A 24,132-nucleotide genomic window follows, 5' to 3' on the forward strand; every position below is an offset into this window, starting at 1 on the left:
TCTATCTATCTATCTATCTATCTATCTATCTATCTATCTATCTATCTATCTATCTATCTATCTATCTATCTATCCACACACAGGCACAGACAAAAACATTTTCTAATTAGATCTAATTAATTGTATAATGCACAATAAATAAGCACAGCTAAGCCTAAAGGTTTTAGGTTCGTCTAAAAAGTAAAGAGCAAGTCAGATGTTTAATTGAAAAACATCATTTATTCTTTTGCTAAATGACAGTGGTAAAGTGACTTCCATGGTTAGCTAGAAGAAACATTTTACCGTCGAGTCAGGTCATGTCAAAGGGCCCAGGCTTCCATAGAAAAGACACTGGTATCTAGGTCCCCATGCATCAAAACCCCTCACACATTTTTACTGGAAACTTTTTTTTGTCAGAGAATACAGTTAAATAAAAAGCAATTTTCCTTGCAACAACAGATGCGCAGCGTTTAAGCTTCCAAGCCTTGAGTCTCAAATGTAAGGTCTTATTTCAAGACTACACTCAAATGTACTCTGAAAGCTAAAAATCAAGTAGACTACACACAGAGGGGATCTCTGTTTAAGATGACTTAAGAGATTGATTGGTTGTTTTTTTTTTCGGTTTTTTTTTATTTATTTTTTTTATCTACCCATGCAAGGGAGAGGGAAAAGGATCACATGTAGAGAAGGGGAGGAAGGGGAAATGCAAACGGCAGCCCCTAAATCAGTGTAATCCACCATAGATACGCACTTAAACAAAATCAGGCTAGGATGAGAAGGAGACAGTGAGGCAAATCAATGAAAGAAAGCTAGAGGGGGTACTACTATGCTACATCTGCTGGGTGGAGTTTCCATTCCATGTGTTGTTGTCATCTTCACTGTCCTCTTGAGTCCTCAGCCGGTAGATCTTGCCATCCTTTTTGAAGTCTTCCGATCGCTTCTCTAGGACCCTTTTGCGAATCATTTCTCTGACGTTAAAATGGGGGTGGGGGGTGGGGGTGGGGACAATCACATCTCCTCTGGTTACGACCTTAAATTAATATGGTGGTTATTTGCGCCCATGTACAGCTATATGCAAACATCTGGCCACTTCTGATCAAAGGGTACTTGCATAAATGTGAATTCTGCCCTAAGGTAAGTATGGTTCATGGTCAAACCTGAGATACTTCTGCTGTTTTTAACAAAAGAACAGAACTCACCTCTTTGGTTCTGTAGGGGAGGCTGAGGTGTTGGTATTTGAAGGCCGTTGTGGCTGGGAATGAGGGACAGCTGTTGCCGCAGCTGCCCCAGGAGAGGGCCCGCTGAAGAGGAACCCGCTGAGGAACCGCCACACAGCCAACAAGGGGTACAGGATGGTGCCCAGTAAGGCCCAGATCCCACCCCCACCAGACGACTGGACTACGGTGTTGGCCGGCCTGCTCGACTGCTGTAAGAACAAAAAGCACCAAGGAGGACACTAAGAACTTGCAATCTATTCACAAACATGACAGACATAATATACTTAAAACAGCATTTTCCCAATTAACATCTGTGGGCTGTGTTAGTTCACAGCAACATTACACTGTAACCAAGATGGCTATCATCAGGATACTACTCGTTCTTGTAGACAAGAACTCAGCAGTGGCCAGTGGCCTACAAGCGAGGGTCTCCTCACCGGAAGCAGGACGATGGAGGCACTGGGGGCTAGCTCCAGCTCCAGCAGCGTCTTCTCCAGGTCTTCTGCTGTGAACTCCCGCCTGGGGAACATGGTGGCCAACGAGAAGTGCCCAAACCTGTTGCCCACCTCCTGTATGGAGATTTGTTGTTTAGGAGGCCTCACAGGTAGTAAAACTGATCAGCAAACTCAATCACCCTGCTCTGAGATTACTTCTTGTGTTTAAAACTTTCAGTTTTTTTTTTTTGTTTGTTTTTGTTTTTTTAAAACAGACCAGCATTATTGTAATCCAAGTTTTAGACACCGACACACTGAGATTTGCTTCCACTTTGCTAATATATGCCTGTGAAATCTCCATCAAATAACTATAAAAGTCAAGTGTATGTTCAAACTAGCATTTTAAACATAGAATGCTGACAGGTAAATAATTCAGTGTCTGTTTCAATGGGCAAATCCTTTTAAATGCTTTATAAGGGGAGGCCGGTTGTTTACAGTACTCTGTAAATATGCCAAAAATTGGCAGTGAGCAGTAAGCTTCATCAGTGCCAGAGTTCAAAGTGAGCAGGGTTTCTGGGAACCAGGCAATGGGCTGGCATGCTGAGTTCCTGGTGAGGAAGCCAACCTGTGCAGCATACTGCCTGGCCTCATGCAGCCGAGCCTCTGAAGGGAACTGGTTGGTCAAGGATGAACCATCAGGCAGGCGGAACTGTATCCTGGCAATTGCACTGTGAAGGATGGAAAATGAAGCGCACACAAAAGACTCAGTAAGTAACATCTTACAATCAGTATCACAAAAGCTATTATAGAATTCATATGCATATCCGCATGCTTTATATTCAAATCTGAGTGTCTGTGTATGACCCACTAGTCAGTTTACAAATAAAACGTCCCAAAAGTAGAGATCAAGCAACAAAAATAGCATTCTAAGGCTAATGACACTATAAATGTTTATAATCTTGATATATTTGCACCACAGTTAGGGAAAATTGTTTCTTAATATGATCTAATATTTGGTCACCACTAAATTATTACTGAAATAATCCTATTTAATCTAAGTAAGGAAACAAGAAAAGAAAAAGCTATTTGGATTTGTTATCTTATTAAACTAACCCATTCCTTTAACTAAAACAAACAGAACAAAGAAAAAAAATAATCCTGAGCATTTATACATAATTTATCTAAATCATACAAACACAATATATACAAAGTATAATTAATTACACAGCAAAAACAGCTAGTAAATCAAAAATGGTCAGAAAGATCTGTATATACACTGATCACCGCAATCAGACAGATCAAAACAGAAAAAGACGATGTTTTTTTCTGTCTGAATGTGGTGGTCACACTTTCTGAAAATTCTCTAATGTGAATTTTCAAGTTAATTAAATGGAAGCACAAATTACCCCAATTTAATGAGCCAAGACGCCACTCATAAAATACACCAGCAAATACAAATGGCCTGAAGATGGAAGAAAAAGAAGGTGGAGGTTTAAGACAAGCAACCTTTTCTCTCTCTGTAACGCCGCTCTCTTGAGCTCCTGCTCCACCTGCCTGGCCTGTAGCGCTGCCAGCCTGGTGGCCTCCGCCTCCTCTTGGGTTTTAGCGTAGCGAGCTGCCCGGTCAGCACGGTCCTGCATTTCACAGCAGTAACACAGACTCATTCTCGCTTCCTCATATGTCAGTCCTTAACTGCAGTGTATGGTGTGCTATTGTAAATTGCAACATTTTGCACATAATCCCCCACAGTATATACTGTCCCATGAGTTTAATATGTTACTTAAGTTGCACACTGTGTACCAATATGTGGCGTACAAAACTGCCATTAGCGGCATCCATTTCTGGGCCTTGCTGTTTGCGTTTCTGTGCGAGTAGCATCATAAATGCCAGGACAAATGACATGGACTGGTGAATAAAAGTATGATTCTCATATACATGTTCAGCCAGTAACTACACAGAAAATCCATGATTGATCTTTTCCAGAATGCTATTGCTATAGCAGTAGCAATGGGTGATTTACATCCTTTCTCTTAGAGGGGCTGCCTACCGCAGACGATGTGCACCAATGTGCATGCAACAGGCAACTTAATTTGACTTCAGTTGTAATAAACACCACCAATGTTAGCTGTAATCGTGTCAGCGTTGTATTGGCTGGGTGAAGCACGCAGGCCCCAGGACAAGGCTGCTGACCTGAGCGATCTGCTGTTTGACCCGCTCCCTGGCAGCTCTCTCCTCCGCCTTCTCCCGGTTTCGTTCCTCCAGCAGCCGCTTGGTCTTCTCCTCCTCCTGCTTCCGCTTGAAGTCCAGCATGTCCTTCCCCAGCTTCCGTCTCTCAATCTCCTTCTTTATCTCGGACTGTGCAGCAAACAGAAGCATTGTCACTCCGGCAATCGCAAACGGCTCAGAATTAACGCCCCTTACAGGTCAGAAGCAGTGCGACGAGAAATGAGAATTACCTACAAAGTAATTATTTCTAGGTATCAGCGCCAAATACTGTACATAGCAGAATCTTAGTTCAATTATATCTTAGACTCTCACCTATTGTACTGGCTAGGATGCATTCTATGAGTGGATGACAAAGCACTTTTGTAAGCTGCCGAGGATAAGAGTGTCTGTTAAATGCCTTAAATGTAAATTACCTCTTCTTCTCCTTTCCTTTTCTGTTCCCGTCTTTCTTCTAGTTTTTTTGTCAACCTAAACAGAAAAATCATTAAAGAAATAATCAACAAATCAACTTCAGAATCTACTTGACAGTTAACGTTAAAGCAACAAATGCAAAAAAATAAAATAAAATAAAATAAAAAAAATGCATGTAATCTCTATATTAGAATTAATATCTTAGACTCAACAGGCTTATCACTTGTGAAAATGAAAGCAAAGTTAGTCAACAACCAAGCAGCCAAACCTGAAGCTGAACATTGCTGAAATACAAAAAACACACATTACCACAAATGATTTACCTCTCCACCTTGGCATCCATAGACTCTTCTGACTGAGAGGCCTGAGACGTGTCATCGGAGGACAGGCTTCTATCATCACCTGGAGTCACATAACCTGAAGCTCCACATTCCTCCATAGGTAGAGAGAGAGATTCTGGGAAGTCAAAGAATAGTTCAATTAAAACCATTGCAGTGCTTTGGCCTACGTAAAGCAGGTAAAGACACAAACGAGACAAAAGAATGGATGGGAAAGGCAGGCAATACGCACTCATGCCTTTGATCAAATGAAACTGAGACTCAGAACGGGCAAAGTAATATTTGCATAATTATCACTTTGTGTGACTTCTACATTTCAAAGTTACAGACACTTACACTTTTAATTACTGCACTGATAATTTAAATGCACAGAGGTTTTGGATATTATTCAGCTTATTTATGACCATAGTTTCCCACACATGCATATATAAATGGTTCTCCATCCAGTTCAATTTATATATGAGCAACATAAAGACAGTGGCTGGATCACATCTCCCCTATAACAGTGTAAAGCAAATGAACTAGATTCAAATAAGCTTTGGTGGAGTTCATTCCCAAAGCCATTATCACAAAACACTTCATCTGTTACCTTTAGATGTAGCAGCAGTGGAGGGGTTTCCTGTTGCTGTGGCAGAGCTCTTTACAGATAGGGTTTCAGAGGGAGAGGCAACCGTTTCCGGGGCAGGCCCAGGACTCTCCACTTGCATCACTACCTCTGCCTCGAGCTGAGGAATGCTGCCTCTCTGTGCAGAGTGCATCTACACATGACAGCACAAGGATACAAATAAGAGGGGCTGTACAGCTGTTATATGCTCTAAAAATAATTACCCATGGATTTCCAAGATGGCTGTGCGCTGACAATATATTTTATTGTGGGGGGAAAAAGCAATAGTCAAGTTTATAACTGCTAGAGCAGCATGGATGATTTGAAAAAGCTTCATACTAGCTTACCACACACACACACACACACACACACACACACACACACACACACACACACACACACACACACACACAAACAAACACACACAAACAAACACACACAAACACCCTTTGAATACACATATACATTTCTGTTATGTTCATGTTCTACCAGATCCATTTCTATCATGTAAAGCTAATATGGTTGTAGTGACTGGCCACCTGACTCCATACCTGCTTGACTTTGTTTATCCTCTTTGCGAGCTCCTCTGCTGAGATACCACCTGCAATCACCTCCAGCGGGATGCCATTCTCTCCTATGAAGAAACTGGATGGAATGCAAACCACTGGATCTACACAGTACCAACATTAAGGTTATGATACACAGGTAGTAATCTAGCTCTCAAAAACATCAATGGATTCCTTATATTAAAGCATCCTAACTGCAATTTTACTGACATTCAGAAATAAAACTGCTGTTGGCCAATGTTACTTTTCTTGATGCAAAATGTGTAGCATTTGCAAATTGTGCAGCAGGTTCATATTTAGTATGCCTATGATTTTTTTTTTAAACATTTCTTTGAAAAAGCATATGAACTAATAAAAGCACAGCTCGTCAAGTTAAGGTGACGGATGTCGCACATACTGATCAAGGAGGACGCAAGAAAGGATACATATCTGCGAAAACTGCACACATGTTTCACTGTAAAAACAAAAATGGATGTATTTCATGTTATTAAAGTAAATAGTTTTTTTTCATATTATTAAAGTAAAGTAAATACAGTTTTGTACGTACAGTTTGTGTCTTCCCAGTTCCTTACCTTTTGGCATCAACTTTAATTGCGACACAGCAATTCTTCGTGGCCTCCGCTACACGGCCATCCTTCCAGCTTGACAACATCTGGGTGGATTGCTCATCGTCTCCTTGAGAGAAAGGGCAAGAATACGATATTGCTATGATAGCTAGTTAAATAATACGAAAAACACTGTTAGCGGAGTTAACAATCATGTTTGACAATCTTAAAGCAATTGTTAATTTAACCAGTTGGCCAAGTTTAAAACTCTCTGACCTTTCTAGCAATGATGTTCAGCGATCTTTATCAACTTGCTAAACTATATCGGGCCTGATGATCTTCTTCCCAGTAGCATGACGCCAAAGTAGCTATGATGTAACTAACAGGTAGCTAACGCGATGAAATTCAGGAATAAAACATCGTATTTGGCCCCACAGATTACACAACTACTAGTTAACTAACTAACAACTACTAGTTAACTAACTAGCCGGCCAGCTGTATCTTGCTAACCTAGCGGTGTTGTTAGCCAGATGGCTGGCTAGTTAGCTAGTAAGTTACCGTTAAACGGGAGTATTTATTTCTGACAGATATCTGAAACAGTAGAGTAAAACAGCCGATTTCTACTTTAGACTACATCGATGACACTCATGTATACAATAGCTAGCACACGTCACATAGCAGCTAGGCCTTTCCTGTAACCTGTCCTACAGTAATACGCATCATTCATCGTGGATTACCTGTGATGACGACGACAAAAATATAATTGTATCGCTTGGATGCGGCGATGGCTGCTGGAATAGAGCCGTCGAACCAACGCATCTTTTCTAAATGAGCTGTTTTTGACACTTCTATGTAGCAGTTGGTAGGTTGCATTTATCCTGTCAGAGCAACTAGAACCTTCAAGCCCATCACGGACGTTGCGTAAAGGTTGCAAAGCATATTGGGAATTGAATGCAAAAGTAGTCAGTTTTAGATCGTCTATAGGTCGACCGGCAAGGACATATTTTATATTTAAATACATTAATCACAGTCGCCATCAGTGACAGCAAGCCAAGCCAAACTGCACTTAATTTGGAGCAATAGAAATTCAATTTTTAATAAGTTAGTTTAGTTAATTTTATTGTGGATTTTGGTGGAGAACAATTAGAAATAATTTAGGGTCATATAAAGTAACACGTTACTCGAATCAAAGTTCTGTTCTCTTGTGTAAAATTGCGAAACGCATTAACTGATAATGTAAATGATACTTGGCTGGATTAATTCTGCTACTTGTGTAACATTAATCTTTTATATGCAATTGCCATGCGCCAATTTGAGCAGATATTTGCGGGACTTACTTTACATTTGTGCCTTAGGATAAGAACGGTCCTGTTGTACAAGATGCATTATTAAACGACTTCCGCTGCACTGACTGCATTTCCCATAGTGCATGTGGAAGAAACAACGTAGTAAACAGCGCAATATGGCGGCCGACAGTGATGTGAGTTTTACATCCTTAGCAGGAATATATGTCATAAAACTGAAGTGTCATTTTGCTGCATAAATTTGACAGTTCAAACATCTTATTTGTTGTTGTTTTAGCCTGAGTCTGAGGTGTTTGAGATTACAGATTTCACCACTGCGTCCGAATGGGAAAGGTAAGGCTACTATGTTACTTTCCCAGGTAACTAGCTAACTAGCTAAGCTAACACTAGCGAGGGTCAGTGACTGGAGATTAGTAAAACGCATTAGACAGCCACCAGAGTTCGGTACTTTCGCAAGACATGCCTTATGTAGAATCACAATACACTTCTCACTTTATCTTTTAATTCGTTTATTGTGTGTAAGGAATTATGCAGATATAAAACTCGCCCCAAGGTCCTGATGCTTAACTAACACAACAGATGCTTAGACCGCTAGCGTTAGCTATCTGCCACGTTAGTGAGGAATCCGCAAAATCGCCTTTATCTGGATTTAACCCAGAAAGCAGAATTGCCAGTAACTACAAATGTCGCTAGTGCGTCTCTTGTTTGCGTGGAAACAGTTGGCGTAACTGGCAGTTGTAGTAACGTTACATTCGCTAATCATAGTTTGTTTGTAACGCCGGTTAAAGCGCTTCATGCCTATTAAGAAGGTAAACGCCCGCTCATCACGTGTTCTCCGCTACCAAAGGTTTGATGCTTGGAGAGTAGAAATGATACTTGTGGCTATTCGTGTGACTCAAGATCTTGACATAACAAATGTTACTATAACTTTACAAAGGCTCTCTCTGCATTTGATAGAATCCCTCATATTGCAGAGAATTATGCCAGTACAGAAAGTGCAACTGCTCTATAGTTTTACTTTATCTTCCATACATTTTACAGTCAGTTGTACTCCACCACTGCTGGCATATTATTGTATTCAGGTAACTAACTGTACGTGAATCCTGTAGCTCTCCTGTGTACATTGTTTCATAAGTAGTGTTTGACCAAAGGTAGGTGAAAATAATGAAAATGCACTTACAGATTATGAACTAATGAATATGGCACTTTAGCATTAACAGTTATATATAAATCCTGTCTCACTTTGCCAAAACTCATACTCAGGATTTCTGCCAGAGGTCTGGGAGTTTAAAGCTGCAACCCAGTATTTTCACTGTTCCTAGGATTGTGCTGTTCTGGGCTAAGATGTTGTCATTTCTGGCTCCATTGCCAGTTAATCTTCCACATGCTCTCTATTACTTGTTTTAGTTCCATATATTTTTCCAACTTCTTATATTCCTTTATTTGAATGTTTCCATCATTTGAGACTGCCATATCTATTACCACTTCTGTTTTCTGCATCTTATCTATTATCACAATGTCTGGTTAGTTTGCTAGTACTTGACTATCTGTCTGGATGTCGAAGTCCCACGGGAACTTAGCCTTGTTTTACACCACTCTCTGAAGTTCCTTCCATTTTGCACTTGAGGGTGTTCAGCTCGTATGCTTTGCCTGTGTTCCTGTATCCCTGTCACTTGGTTCTGTCTCTCAATAGGTGTATTTTGTATCTTTAATTGTTCTTTGCTGTTTCCTTTTCTTGCCTCCTTTCCTCGTGTCTTACCTCCTCATTCAGAGGAAACAAGAAAAAGATCCAAGGGCGGAAGAATTGTTGCTAAATAGAGTTAAAGATTGAAATGTCTTAGTTCACTCTGTCATCACTTTCAGGCAGCATCACTTGTTGATGTTGTGATGCACAGCTGTATTGCATGTCACTGGGCTTTTTATGGATCTGTTGCTACCCAAAAGGTTGTATTTTATTCAAACACCTACCCTGTTGCATTGCAAAAGACATGCCGTACTGATAGTTTATACAGTCTGAAAACACATACACATGAAATAGGATTTGGATGGGATGCTTATCTGTGTATTTCCAAATGTGAACAATTTATTGAACAAGAAACCTAAATGGACCAATAATTAGCTCAATATGAAATACAGAACAAAATGAATTTGAAAAATGAAATGTACTTTGTGAAGCCATGTTGCTCCCACCATGGCTTTTAAACTGAACCAGATGTGGCTGGAGGTAGAGAATTTATACCATGGGCATATGCCACATACTGTGCTAAAAATATATTCTTCCAGTTAGGACCTTGGTTTCCTCGCATGCCTTCTCTCTCTTCATAAAGAAATGTCCTTAACAATAGCAGACATGTGATTGGTTTCTAGGTCATGGGCTGGTAGGTAGGACAGTGGAACTGAGATGGTAGCAAACAGAGATGTGAAATCCACTTAATATATGCTGTCACCGTCAGCCTCTTGCATCCTACTACTAGGTGCTGGATTGTTTCAGAGGTTCTCTGCACAGTCTGCATCTTGGGTCTTGTCTAAAGTGATGCAGTCCTGCTTCGAGTAACGCTATGATTAGTGCCCGAGTGCTGTCCTTCAGTCCTGCCTTTTCCAGCCTGTTCTGCTAGTGGCACATTCCGTGGAGTGGCTGATACTGACATGGCACCACCTTTGCTTCCACAGAGATGTCGCTCCTCATCTGTCCCTCCCTCATGATCTTATCCTTGGAGTCCATTGCTTAGACTTATTCGTGGGTGTTTTATTTTTTACTCTAAACAGTAGATCTTACGCTTTGTAGAATCCTTCCCTCTATTTCCGGCTGGCATACGACCTCTGGATGTTGGATCTTGGGTGGAGTGCCTCATACATCATGAAGAGATTTCTGGTTTTGACGTGGGCAGCTTCCTCTTCTTCTCCTGGCCAGGTTATTGTGAGTGCTGGGAATCTGATGACTGCAGCGGCATACCTGTGTATGGCTTTAATCTTATTGTTCTCATTCACCTGACTTTTGAGGACATGCCTTACACCATGGAGAAACTTGTAAGTTCTTGTCCGCTCATTTCTGTCCCATGAAGTGATTAGAGAATTCACAGGTGTTTGTAGCTGTCCTCCAGGTTTGTAATACAGCCTTGTTGAAGTTCAATTCACTTTTTACTATCAACTGACCACATGTATCCAGCATGAACTGACATTCCTGTTTTCCTGCTGTAGATCCTGGTCAGGTTTATCAGTGGTTTTATGGTTTATGACTGATGGTAGTTCTGCTTTTGAATCTGTACTCATACCCCTTCTGAATCTGTGCAGAACAGCAGTAGGGATGCTGCATCTTCTTGGTATATATATATCATACTTTTTGTTCACCTGGGAAGTTGTCTTCAAGTTGGTTTCATGTGACCTATTCAGTTCTGAATGAAGGCCCTTATGGTCTTATTGACAGGACTAGGCATTAAAGTATCCAGGTGTGTGACTGAGCTGTTTTCTTTCAGGCAATGCTTAGGTTGATCTATCTGGTCTTGGAAACCTGTTCTTTCTCTCAGTAGGCGGTGCTTCTGAGCAAAGCTTAAGTTCTTTATTATATGCATATTCATTTTGGTAGCTAGTATTCTTGACTAGTTATGAAATTTACTGGTTTCACACTTTAGCGATGGTTAAATTCCAAATAGTTAGTATTAACAAATTTTCAAATTTTAATTATCTTTAAAACCCTGGTTGATTACCGCAGTTTGAAAAACTCATGTTAAATACTGTTCCGTATCAACCCGCAGTAGTAATAGTTTTGCAACACACAGACACAGCATGCAACGTGGGTGCTTTGGAGATTTTTCTACCTTCTAAGAACTAAGAAGTGTGGTTTACACACTACAGAATGGTGCAAAATGTCATGGTTTGACTGTCTTACTAGCTAATGATTTTATTAACTGTCGTGCTAACTTACTAGGTTAATAGCTTGCCAGTAGTGTAAACTGTGTTGTGTACGCTTGTAAAAACACTACTTTCCCGTAGTGTAGTGGAGCATTAGCTGAAGGCCCATTAAGAATGAATTCCTTGTATGTTTGTATTTGAATATTTTTGAAACAGAACACTGTTTAAACCAGTTTATTTCCTTCTTCTGTGTAGATTTTCTATCATAACTACGACGTGGCCACATTGTATTCGTCTGAAGTTCGGTAAATATTTGAGATGTTATGAAGTCTTGAGGCAGTTATTCTACTTTGCTGTCAGGGGGTACTGAACATTGGAAAATATGGCTATTTAATTTGCCCTCTTCAGCATTATCATTATATTCTGAAACAAACTACAAATTATCCTATTAAAATACCAAGACGTTTAGAAACATGCACAATCAGACTCGACTCTTCGCTTTGTGCTTGACTCATGATGAATAACGCATCCTTAAACTCAGAAATTCACGCCTACCTTACAAGCTCGTTTGAGCGACATGCGTGGGCTTTTGGACCAGGTATCTTAACTTTTGCATTTAAAAATATATATCTGCACTTAATTTTAGAGTGTTTCTGTAGCCTGAGAAAGTAATATTATCCATAAAAAACTTTTGAGACTGATGTACCCTATTTCATGCTAGTGGGCAGAATAGATTTAGGCTTTGCTATAGCATTTTTCATGCGGGCATTTAACAACGATAATAGGCTAATAATAATAATAATAATAATAATTGTTATTATTGTTGTTATTGTTATTATTAACAACAACAACAATAATATTAACAATAATTATATTTTTATTGTTATTATTATTATTATTATTATTATTATTAATATTATAACAATACTGGCTTTGACACACAGCTTCTCCACATTGTCGTCTATCTGCTGACGCTCTCCGAAAAAATAAGTTTAAAGTCTGATAGAGGCCTGTTTGCTTGTTCCAGCAGGAGAAAAACTGTACTCCTGGTTTTTTTTTTTGTTTGTTTGTTTGTTTGTTTTTTTGTCAGTTGTAGGGCTCATTGCAATTACTATAATGTTCTTCATAAGACTCATTTTGCCTGTGGTCATTGCATATGGTCAAATGCAGCATAGGAGTGTTTGTGTGTGTTTGTGTGTGTGTGTGTTAATAATAATAAATTATTATTATTATTATTATTAATAATAATAATAATAATAATAATAATAATAATAATGTTAATAATAATAATAATAATAATAATAATATTAATACACTGTGAAATGTTACAATACTGCAATATTACTGACAATCATGATAATTTTGGTTATTGTAATGGTAATATTACATTTTTGTACTGTTTCATCTCTATTCCTGACAGGAGTTCTGTTTTGTGGACAGGCAATTTTTCAGTGTGTAATTGTTTGTTGTTTGTCCTTCCTGACAAGTACTGTCCTACCTTATGGTAGCCAGCTTGGATGGGAGCTGGTAGCTAGCAGCTGGTTCATTAGTTCTGCTAGTCAGCCGTGCAGAGTTGTTAGTTTCTGTAGCCAGTAGGCATGGATCATGTCAGGGCCAGGGGCTCCCAGTTCTTCATGTTTATGACTCGCTCTTGGACATCTGTTGTGTAAAAAACTAAAAGTGTGTGTGACAGTGTGTGTGTGTGTGTGTGTGTGTGTGTGTGTGTGTGTGTGTGTGTGTGTGTGTGAATACACACATACAAAAAATACTTTAAAATAATAATAATATTATCATCTTCCTGTATTCTCTGTTTGAAATTTCTGCTCTTTTTTACAAATCCAAGGCGTACCTCATATTGCATTAATTAAGTTACTTATGTTCATTTTTTCAAAATTATTGTTTTATTGAGAGTACGTTTCTGTGTATGTGCTGGTGTGGTCACTGTAATATATCTTTGTGGTAAATTGTGTGTTAACAGGTTTATATCCAGAGTCGAGGAAGTGCTGAATGACTGGAAACTGATTGGCAGCAACTTTGGCAAACCACCCGAAAAGGTCCCTCACCTAATTTTCTTTCTATTTTATTGCTTTAAAATACCTGTTATAATGAAATTTAAATACAGTATTGCATGCATTTGTAATTGTGGCTTACACATTTGTAATTTGTGTGTGCTTCAGAATCACAGGAGTCATTTTTTACCACAAAAATATAACCACTCTTGGATTTGCCTGGTTTAGGGAGAATATACCAGCCGCACTTGGGATGAGAAGTCCAGGGACATCAACTTTGCTGATTTCAGGTTCTCCATAACGCACCACTATCTGAAGCAGGAGTGTGTGGAGAGTGAGGGGAGGGAGGATGTAGAAGAAGGTACATGCTGGCCACAAACCAATCTGGTGAGAGGTGTTGCTGCTGCTTGCTCTCCCCATCTCTGAATCTGGACCGTGTCCTTTTCCAGATGCTTTCCCTCTGGCCATGCAGGATCTGCTGTGCATGAACAATGACTTCCCACCCAGGGCACACTGCCTCGTCAGATGGTTAGTATCACCGCACTGAACCGTTAAGCCTCCCTTCACAGGTGCCCACTGGGGTACATTTTGATTCAGGGGGTCCAGGAAGCTGTTAATAACACTCCGTGCCCAGAAAATGAATCCATTATTAAAATCAACATGAATTGGAATTTGCTTCACTTCATTAACATGACATTTCTGACTAAAACAGGATATTGCGTTGGGGGAAAATGACTCTCATTGTGGATGATAATGAACACATGTTTACGTACTTTATCATTACATAGTCCTAGATGGTCAGTATTTGGATGAGAAGCATACGTTTGATAACAGTAAACAGTTATAACAATGAATAAAAAGGCAGAGCATTGTTAAATTGTATTTACATTAAAAAAAAATGTATCCAGCCGAATTTCGTTGCCTGTCAGTAACGTAATGTAGGCGAGCTGCGTTCTTGAAACAGTCCTGTGTAAATGCCTCCACTATAATCTGGTGTTCAGAACGTGAAGATTTGAGCCACTGGGTCCATAACCATGGTATTTTAGGTGTGGGGAACAAGGGTATTGGTAGAGAACAACTAAATACATACCTCATGCCTTGTTATTGTTGCTGCTGTTGTTGTTGTTGTTGTTTTTTAAATCTATTTTTAAAAAATAAGTTAGAAAGACTTTAGGCAGGACACATTTACTACACTTTAACTGAAGATTTTGGAGAATTTTGTCTGTTTTAAATGATATTCCACTATAAATTGTACTTTATATGATCAAAGACATGAGGTAATACGGTTTTAAAAGGTACGTTTTGATTTCTGGCTGTATTTAAAGCTGTTGTATTCAGTTTGACAGTGTGCATGCCTCCCATGAATGCCACGCCCTGCATCTAGACCTTTCCTCAAACCCCTCCCTCCACAATTGGCATTTAGCCTACCCTAGTTTATGATGTGTCCACATGCAAAATAACTGAAGAGCAGGGAAGACCTCCTCCTTGTAGATGTGATTCCTAATTGGTTATTTCAGCTGAGCCAGACTGTACTGCAATTTTTAATTATTAGAGTCACAGAGTCACCTAGAACAGTTACAGATGCTTTTTACAAACTATTAATGATGGCTACCTTAAAAGAGGTTTAATTTAAAAAACTTCATCATTTATTATCCCAAAATGTTTTGGGGTTTTTTTGGCTTGTGCTGAGTATATTTTCAGTAAGAAGGGTACACAGTAGAGGTGCAGCTCTACTTCTGCAGTATCCCTAGTGTGTTACAAGGGTGCAGCTGCTTACATCATTAACATTTGGCCTGTGGAAGAATCAGATGAAGATTAAAGCTCAGCCTACACTCACTTCACATTTTATCAGTTAACCAACCTTGTTATTTCCAGTGAGTGAATGTTATTTGCATATCTTTTCCTGAATGGTCTACATTACATTACATATGTTCTGTTATCTAGACTATATATTATTTAAATCCTTTTGCACTTATTCAGTACAGAAAAAGGTTACCCAGCTAGTTACTGTGCTTTTAGTCAATAATAACTCCTGTGTAAATGAGGTGGCGTTCCAGTGTTTATTTCCAGAAACCAGTTTACTTAAACATGTTTGTAAAGAACTGAAGTAGCCTATAAGTCTAGCAACATTACTGTCCAAAGACACAAAGTTAAACTGCTTAGTGGCAGTCTAGATCACGACTTTACCTAAACACAATAGAAGCCCAAGGGGATACATTAGAATCATATTTTTGCTGACTTTTCTGCCAAAGTGATGTTTGAAGACATTAAAGGTGAAGACCGACACACACCCTGCTTGCTTGTCTATTGCAAGCACTTCTCGACTTTGCGCCTGGCCTAAGTGAAATTGAATGGGAAATGCCTACAATATTGCGAAGAAAGGCCTACAGAGAGGAGTGATGGTGATGAGAAACAACCAACATGTGTGGTTTATTAGTGGAGCTTTTCATTGATGCAAAGTAATTCAGGTTCTTGTGCACAATCATTTAGGTACCATTCATGCTACACTGTAGTATTTTAGATGTCAGACGATAGCTAGTTATTTTACCTAGCTGATGTCCTTGGGCAGAATCTATCAAAGGGATGATTACAGTTATTAGAAAGCTATTCATATGAAGAAACCTCCATCTTCCTATTTCAGTGAGGTGAATGATTTTGTTGCTGTGATTTTTCAAAGTGGGTGTTAAATGTGGGTCTAATGTCCTATGGATTGTAAATGCTTCAAAGTAGTGCTGGTCCTTCTACTTCAGTGTGATTTTGTTTTAAAGTATACCAAGGGCTTCAAAAAAGGGACAAAGACTAAAATGTCATTACATTTTGATTAACAGAAACCTTTTAAATTGGGTAACAACAACTTAAATCTAGATTATTTGTAAATGTGGCCTTACCTTGACTACCTTACTGTTCTTGGGTAGGTATGGAGTTCGGGAATTTGTGGTGATATCACCAGGGGCGAACTGCGAGGCAATCATCAGCGAGTCCAAATGCAACCTCCTTCTCAGTTCTGTCTCCATTGCTCTCGCCAACACTGGCTGGTAAGTAACAACAACACTGGAGTGTCCCATCGAAAAATGTTGTTCACTGGCTGTGATGGGTAGGCTGAAAGCCTTACTGTGGGCACCAGAGGAAGGTTTAAGTTTTAAAAGTTAATTAGTCTATTTGATGTAAAAATTCAAAGAGTAAATAAGGGGTTGTTTTATGATTTAAACAATGTGATAATTGAACTGATGCTACATGTGGTTATATTATCAAAGATTGTTCCTTCTTTTAAGATTAAAAAAATAATTAAAGATTATTTATGATGCTCATCTAGAGATGAATGCATGTGAACATTAAGTTTATATTAGGGTGCAAGTACTATTTATGAGCTAACCTATTTGTTTACTACATGCTGTTTGTGTATTTCAGTGTGCTCACACACTTGTTTACTCTGTGCTATGTGTATATTTGACAGTGCACACACATCTATTTGTTACTGTGTGTGTATTTGAGTGAGAGTGCACAGTTGGACCATGGCTGTCCAACTGATCTACGTTCACTGCCTGACTTACACCCGTTTACTCTTGCAGCATTTAGCTGACGCTTTTGTCCAAAGTGAATTACAGTTATCTCTGAGTACAACTTGAGCAATTGAGGGTTAAGGGTCTTGCTTAGGGGCCCAACAGTGGCAACTTGACAGTAGTGGGACTTGAACCAGCAACCTTCCAATTACAAGTCAAGTACCTTAACTACTGATGTGCATGCACAACGGCACTATCCAGTTTGGGCATGATCAATATCACAAGAAAACATTGATGTAAGACAAGACACGTTCATATTTGTATTATTTGGTGAAGCTGTGGCAAAGGCACATGTAAAATACCTGGACATGCAGCAAAAAACAGTGATTGCCTGCACACTGTTCTAAATGGTCCCTTAGTTAATAATAAATAAATAAATAAATAAATAAATAAAAATTCAACCCACCTGGGTATTACACAGGTTGAGTTTAAGTCTACTAGTGTGGAACATTGTGCAGACATTGGGTACTTTTCCTTGAGTTTAAAACACCTGTTTATAAATATGTGAATGTGCATGTTATAAGTTATAGTCACTGGCCACTTAATTTGGTACACCTTGCTAGTGCCTGGACCCCCTTTTGCCTTCAGAACTGCCTGAATTCTTCATGGCGTAGATTCAACAAGGTGCTGGAAACTTTCTTCAGAGATGTTGGTCCATATTGACATGATGGCATCACGCAGTTGCTGCAGATTTGATGGCTGCATATTCATGATGCAAATCTCCCATTCCACCAAATTCTAAAGGTGATCTATTGAATTGAGATATGGTGACCATGAAGGCCATTTGAGTACAGTGAACTCATTGTCATGTTCAAGAAACCAGTTTGAGGCCATCAGAAGATGCACATCAGAAGGTACACTGTGGTCATAAAGGGATTGCACACATAGTCTCATATGTCTGATGGGCAAAATTTGGGAACAGCTTTTTCACTGGCTCAGAAAACTGGTCATTTTTAGGGAACAGATTCTATAGTCTTACTCCCAAAATTGTACAGTAAACCAGCATGTACTAGCATGAAATTGTAAACTTGAACTAGCATGTACTAAAGCACTTGGAGTGAAAAATACTATCACATTCCTGTTAAATTGGTGAATTGACCATGAGAGTCAGACCGAGTAAGAGTTTCCAAAAGTCAGTTTAGAAGCAAGATAATCTACCTTGGCTTCAGTTCCACATCTTTGGCAGATAATGACTTTATTATCGTGGCAAATTAAGCTTAACCACTGTCTCTCTTGGATGTTTATGCACAGACACATGACTAATTGGAAAGAAAACAACTCATCTACTTTGACTTATTTTCAAGGAAATGCAACAGAATCACCAGGCAGATAGGAATTTAGATATGACAGACTCATCAACTTTACTAAAACGTTTTATTCATTGGTTCATTTTTTTTCCTCACAAATATGTATTTTCTGCATGTTTTGTTGTTGATGTTGTAAGTAACTGAAGAGTTCAGCAGAATAGTTTCATTTCCAGAGCAGTTGAGCAGTAGGTAAAGAAACAAGTTAGCAGGAGGGAATCCAACAACCAAGTTATTAGGTAAATAATGATTCAATGCCAAACATTCTTGACAATTGTTTACATTGTCATAATTTACACAATAATCCAGGATATGATGTCATTTGTTCAATGTTTTTATTATTCTGATTGACCTTTTTTTTTCCCATGTCATTTAATTTCCTGTCATTTAATTTTACATGGCCAAACCGGCAGATTGGGGAAGATGCATACAAGCCTGCTTTTTAAATGATTCTACTTTTTGATAGCCTACTTAGGTAATAAATGACATCATCTATGATATGAGCAGCAGTAAACTGACATTATCTGTGAACATGGACTTTTGCATGTCTGTGAAGTTATCCTGCTGAAATATAGACCTGAGCTTAATACACATTAATGCACTTTTAAGTTTCATTTCCTCAGCTCCATTCCCTCATCAAACTGCCATAGTTTGGTCAGATTGTACATTGCAGGACAGACTGTACCAAATGTGTGTTCTCCTGCTCTGTTACATGACCTGCCTTTTGAAAAACAGGCTCGCTTTCCACCACTGAGGTGTCAGCTTTCGACGCTCTGCTCCGTCATGCACTTTGCTGATGGTGTGCTTGTGACAGGCTGTTTCTGGGCAGCGTGGGCGGGACATGCGTGTGTGCATGCGTGGGCGGCTGGGCCAGCAGCCTGGTTTCCCAGAGCAACGTTCTACAATAGGTTATGGCGTATATCTCACCGGAATGCTGCTGGAGGATGAAAGCGTTGCCCCCGGCAACTCGCTGCTGTACTTCTGGGAGCCTCACGAGGCCCGGTGGGGTGGGAGGTCACTGCATTTCTGCGAGCGACTGCTGCTTTTTTTAGATGCGGCGTACAGACAGGCCTTGATATGCACAGATGATGGTGTTGTGGGGTCTTGTAGGAGACGCAGTACTACACACTGCAGAGTCCAGGTTTTCACTCTTTGTTAGAAAACCTCTAGTATTTTCCAACCTTTGTTGGAGCCACAATCGTCCTACTGACATGCTTAAATAATGCTGCTGCTTGAATAAAATGGTTTATGAGTTTTTTATTTGAACAGCGTCCCTTAAACATTATTTTCATCAGACTTGTATGTAAAGTAAGTCTGCCTGGTGCTCTCATGACACGTTTTTGGAGCTGTTTCTTTGTTAAACCGTAAGCACGTTTCAGTACACTAGAAGCAATTGCTCTGCTGTGCCACCAGATGGTGATGTTGAGCTGCATTTGTGTTTTGGCTTGGTCACAGTACTACCAGACTACTTCATAATTATTTATTTTACTACACATGAATAAAGTGCTGTATTTTCCTTACAAATTAAATGTCTAATGTCCAGCTGTTCAGCTGCAAAGACTTTCTTATTACAGTTGATCAAATGCAACCACACTATAACCTCAGGGTTGAGAAGCTATTAATAAATATGCTTAATTAGGGTTAAAGTGCTTCACTTCAAAATCAAAACTTGAATCTTGAATCTTTGGTCACTTTTCTGGTATAAACTGCTTATTCAATGTCCTGCAAGACTGCATGAGATGACACCCCTCCAAATATGTGGAAAAATGGCTTTGAAGGCTTTGAAGCACTCCCCTGCTTAATTAACGGGTTAAGGTATGCACATAGTCAGAACACCTTATTGTGCATCGACAAGAGTACCTAGCCATGAAGACCAATTTGAAACACTTGTTACAGTCCCCTTAAAAAAAAGAAAAAAACCCAATGAAAACCTGTCTTTAAGGGCGTGACATAACATGGTGTTTTAGGAGCTGCTAATGTGGGTGACTTGTATGTACAGTGCTGCTACATCATAGAGATTAATACAGTAGTTCAACTGAACAATGATAGTAATATGCACTTGCACACAGGGGGCGATGCAATCTTAGCAAACAAGCCCAAACACACCTTTCACATGCCTGCAATGTTCAAGTCAATGCGCAAAAAAAAAAAGAAATCTTTCTGAGCAACCTCATGTACCGACATCTGTTAATGTGTGATTGTCACGTTCAGTACCACATGATAAGTTCACCTATTAAGAGGTTGTTTTGATTAACGTACAGCCTCACACAGTTTCTGGCTTTCTCCTATGTGGGTGTGGCGGTGTGTGTGTAGCCAGGTGCCTGTGTTTGTACAGATCCAACAGAAGTGGAGGAAGATGTATTCAGGAGAGTGCCAGGGCCCTGGCGTTCGTACAAACTTTGAGATGGTGCACCTTCGCAAGGTGCCCAGCCAGTACAACCACCTCTCTGGCCTGCTGGACGTCTTCAAGGGCAAGATAGTAAGTACCACTACCACATGTGACACTCATGAGCTCATCTTGCTCCGATATGTGACGAACAAAAAATGCTTTCATTTCTGTAAGCAGTGATGGAGGTGATTTCCCTCACACTGAAATTACAAATAAAATCTAAAATCTGGTTAAAACAGTTTTTACATGTTACTTTAGAGTTTAAAATGTTAATCAGCCCAGTACACAAAAGGTGATTTTTTTGTGGCATTTTTCTCAATTGCTACATTCGGTCCCGCTCTCCTTTTCCAGGTGGATCCTTTATCCTGTGGGTATCTTCTCTATCTTCCGGGGTTTTCATACCTGTTTGTAATCCCCAGGGCTGCCCACTGTCACCACTGCCACCCATAAACATCGCCATCCGCTTCACCTACATCCTGCAGGACTGGCAGCAGTATACTTGGCCCCAGCAACCTCCTGGTATGCCACATTTTTTCTGCTCAGCATTAGAAAGAAACTGATCGATGGTCTTGCTTCAGAATATTGCTATTCACAGGAAGCTGTGAGGCAGAAAGTTAAGAAGTTAGGTGTATGAGCCTTATCCACTGGCCTACAGGCAGGTCTAATCGAGCACCTCCTCTTGCCACACACTCGCGTCCCCTGTTCTTGGTCGCTTGCCGTTTCACAGTCGACTCCACCCGGCCCGTGCTGAGCTCGTAGGCTCATTGTTAGAATGGTGGCCAGATTCTGCAGTGGCACGTGTACTATGTGCGAGGCGCGGGGAAGGTTTTCTCCCCTTTTTTTGTTCTCTTTTCTATGAGTAAGTACCTCAGTAAAAACATTGTAAGATAATCTCTCTTTCTGAGTCGTCCTCTCACTTCCTGGCCCTTCATTTTGTTGTTTCCGTAGCTTAACTCTAAGGTTCCCTTTTGTGCTATGCCTTTGCCAGTGATCCTAGTGAAGCCAGCGGCTAGCGATGAATTTGGCCTTATATCTAGTAACATTACTGTCAAACTCCTTTATCTGTTCCAGTTACACTGTTATACTCTGTGGCAAGCAGGATGGTGAAGGTGACTTTTTTTTTTTTTTTTTTGGACCTTTATATTTCCTTTTTTTTAATCAGTAGGTTATCGTAGTCAGTCCCATCGTGGTTCCTGTAGGAGGGCTCCACCAGGCAGCACCCAGCTCTTGTGATGCTTATCACAACCGCCATTGGATCCCCATTATCAGTGCTATTCAGCATGGTCTTCCCTGGAGACCGTCGAGCATTTAGCAGTGCCGCAGTGCAGCCGCTCGACTCCTGTTTCGCAGATGCGTGGGTGACGGGCACAGAGCAGACCGCCCCTCAGGGACCCACTGACAGCATAAGGCACAGCTGAGACTCAAACCCGGGTCCCAACTGTGGGCTTCACCTGTGCACTGTGAGCCGGTTCTTTTTAACCGGGCGTACTCTCAGAGGCATGAAAACAGCATTTTTTTGATACACCACCTAAGCGTAGCATTGTTGCCATGGAATCCTGTCTGGCTGCTGCGGGGATAGGAACATCTTAAGATTGTGTTTGCTCATAGGATTCATCGCTGCATGAATGTTTACCTCTGTATTAAGCCATTCTTGAAATGTTTATTCAGACTAATGATATTCTTCCATTTATATCTTAATGGATTAGTGTGGGAGGAACGCGGGAGAGACATATATCGATATGACTGGTAAATTGCAGAACTTGAATCTAAAATGACTGACACAAGTCACATGGTCTACCTCCCACTGTAGACTTTGATGGTCTGCTTGCTGGAGAAGTTGGAGGGGTCGAGTTTGGCAAACTTCCGTTTGGTCCTTGTGAAGACCCAATAAGGTTTGGCCCTGCAAAACTGACTTTCCTGTTCCTGTACTGAGTGTTGTTAATGTTATGGCTGGACTGTAAGAGTATCAGAATGATATAATGTGTCAAATTAATGAAATGAGAATAAACAGATGTGGATGAATAAATATGAAACGGTAAAATTTCAAATTGTTAGGAATTTGGCATTTTCTGTGGCTTAAAGATAAGTATTCTGGAAAGTGCTTTTGCACCAAAATGAATTGCTTCTAAAGCCATTTACTCTCTTTCCTAAGTGAGCTGCACCTAGCAACAACATGGCCCCACCTTACAGAGGGCATAGTCGTGGACAACGATGTTTACTCGTGAGTACCTACCAGATGTATCCAGCTACTCAGAAAATGAACACACAGTGGCTTTATGAAGTTGAAAGCATTGAAGTTGAGGGGGGCAAAAACTTAGGGTGTAGAAAATGGCACGATGAGGTGCTCAGTTGCAGGGTGTGTGGCCCATGAATATGCATCAGGTGTGAAAAATCAAAACACCCAGATGATGTCGGTGCCAAATGAATTTTTTGTCACCTCTCAAAGAACCTGTTACTCATAATAATTTCTCGCAGCTCCAAACAGCTTTAGCGGGTGGAAAGTGGCAAATAAGGCGGTGTGTGCGGGGGGTTCGAAACGTACCTCGACACCGGCGACGGACGGCACCCAAGCCAAAATTAATTCACGCTGAATGATTTTAACGCTTTTTAGCTTGTTGATGAGAGGCTGCTCTGTGAGCCATTGCATTGTATTATCGCTGTTGTCATCGACGTCGTTTAGGATCCGCCCCCTCGTTTGCATTCAGTGCGCTGGGACACTCTGCTGACAGAGCTCTCACTTCTGAAGAGCTTTTTACTGTTTTGCTTTTGTGGGGTTTTTTTGGGGTTTTTTTTAAGTAGAGGCACAAATACTAACACCTGTAGGTGAGGAGGGACAGAATAACTGAGGGTGCTTGTGTGAACAATGTAACTGTTCTCATTTAATATCCTCTTGAGCCCCTCCGAGGCACTGTTGTACCCAAATGATTTAGACTGTTTTGAAGCTTAAATATGAACAATGGACAGCAATATCGGGGGGGGGGGCCTTTAAGCCACTCGAGGTTTCTAGCTACCTTTGCGCCACCATTTCGTGAATACAGGTAGAGTAACAACGCTCATGGCTCATTAACTGTATGATTACCATGAATAATTGTGCAGAAGTTTAAGTTTTCACGAGTTATAAGGTTACGAACATTTAGTACTCCATTATTAATGACTCAGGAACAGCGAATAAACCCATAGGCTGCTAAATTGAAATTATGAATCTTCAGGTGTGCTTGCCACAGGTGAATTTTCCTCTCGCCTCCATTCTAGCGCCTTGTTTCTGTAGCAGCTGACTTTGCATGATAAATGTTTGTTTTCTTTGTTTTTAATTGTTTGTCGCTGTTTTCGCAGTAATGAATTCTGCACAGCATTGGTCTTAGATTTTTTTCTAAGCTGTGCTAGTGGCCTGCTGAGA

At 40.2% G+C, this 24,132-nt stretch overlaps 2 protein-coding genes across 8 annotated transcripts in view; one reads left to right on the forward strand and one right to left on the reverse strand.

The window, feature by feature from the left end:
- Window positions 1-199: 199 nt before the first annotated feature.
- ubxn4 (UBX domain protein 4) lies at window positions 200-7,241 on the reverse strand. Its single transcript, XM_027010053.2, has 13 exons — window positions 7,058-7,241; window positions 6,348-6,450; window positions 6,201-6,229; window positions 5,761-5,879; window positions 5,195-5,363; window positions 4,591-4,723; window positions 4,270-4,324; window positions 3,821-3,985; window positions 3,137-3,264; window positions 2,256-2,358; window positions 1,634-1,765; window positions 1,179-1,405; window positions 200-947 (listed from the first exon to the last, which is right to left on the reverse strand). The coding sequence occupies exons 1-13, from the start codon at window positions 7,191-7,193 to the stop codon at window positions 809-811; spliced, it is 1,638 nt and encodes a 545-aa protein (XP_026865854.1). The 5' UTR covers window positions 7,194-7,241; the 3' UTR covers window positions 200-808.
- A 501-nt stretch (window positions 7,242-7,742) lies between these two features.
- rab3gap1 (RAB3 GTPase activating protein subunit 1) overlaps window positions 7,743-24,132 on the forward strand; it is a 40,792-nt gene continuing 24,402 nt past the window's right edge. For 5 of the 7 annotated variants that reach the window (XM_027010036.3, XM_027010037.3, XM_027010038.3 and 2 more), the window contains exons 1-10: window positions 7,744-7,800; window positions 7,902-7,957; window positions 13,452-13,527; window positions 13,711-13,843; window positions 13,932-14,010; window positions 16,398-16,517; window positions 20,660-20,825; window positions 21,155-21,254; window positions 22,546-22,627; window positions 22,888-22,956. In XM_027010036.3, coding sequence (XP_026865837.3) covers window positions 7,750-7,800; window positions 7,902-7,957; window positions 13,452-13,527; window positions 13,711-13,843; window positions 13,932-14,010; window positions 16,398-16,517; window positions 20,660-20,825; window positions 21,155-21,254; window positions 22,546-22,627; window positions 22,888-22,956 — 932 coding nt within the window. In that variant the 5' untranslated portion in view covers window positions 7,744-7,749. Of the gene's footprint in view, window positions 7,801-7,901; window positions 7,958-13,451; window positions 13,528-13,650; window positions 13,844-13,931; window positions 14,011-16,397; window positions 16,518-20,659; window positions 20,826-21,154; window positions 21,255-22,545; window positions 22,628-22,887; window positions 22,957-24,132 lie in introns of all 7 variants that reach the window. The other 2 variants (XM_081720570.1, XM_081720571.1) reach the window with 2 other exon arrangements.

Source organism: Electrophorus electricus, chromosome 9 (genome assembly GCF_041902795.1).
Source record: "Electrophorus electricus isolate QZ-2024a chromosome 9, ASM4190279v1, whole genome shotgun sequence".
NCBI classification, from domain to species: Eukaryota; Metazoa; Chordata; class Actinopteri; order Gymnotiformes; family Gymnotidae; genus Electrophorus; species Electrophorus electricus.

Excerpts from the sequence above, each read along its gene's own strand:
- ubxn4 (XM_027010053.2), bottom strand. The coding sequence starts at position 7,193 with ATGCAACCTACCAACTGCTACATAGAAGTGTCAAAAACAGCTCATTTA. Across the intron at positions 6,451-7,057 it reads TTTTGTCGTCGTCATCACAG|GAGACGATGAGCAATCCACC; the intron begins GTAATCCACGAT and ends CTTTCTCTCAAG. Across the intron at positions 3,265-3,820 it reads TCAAACAGCAGATCGCTCAG|GACCGTGCTGACCGGGCAGC; the intron begins GTCAGCAGCCTT and ends TGTGAAATGCAG.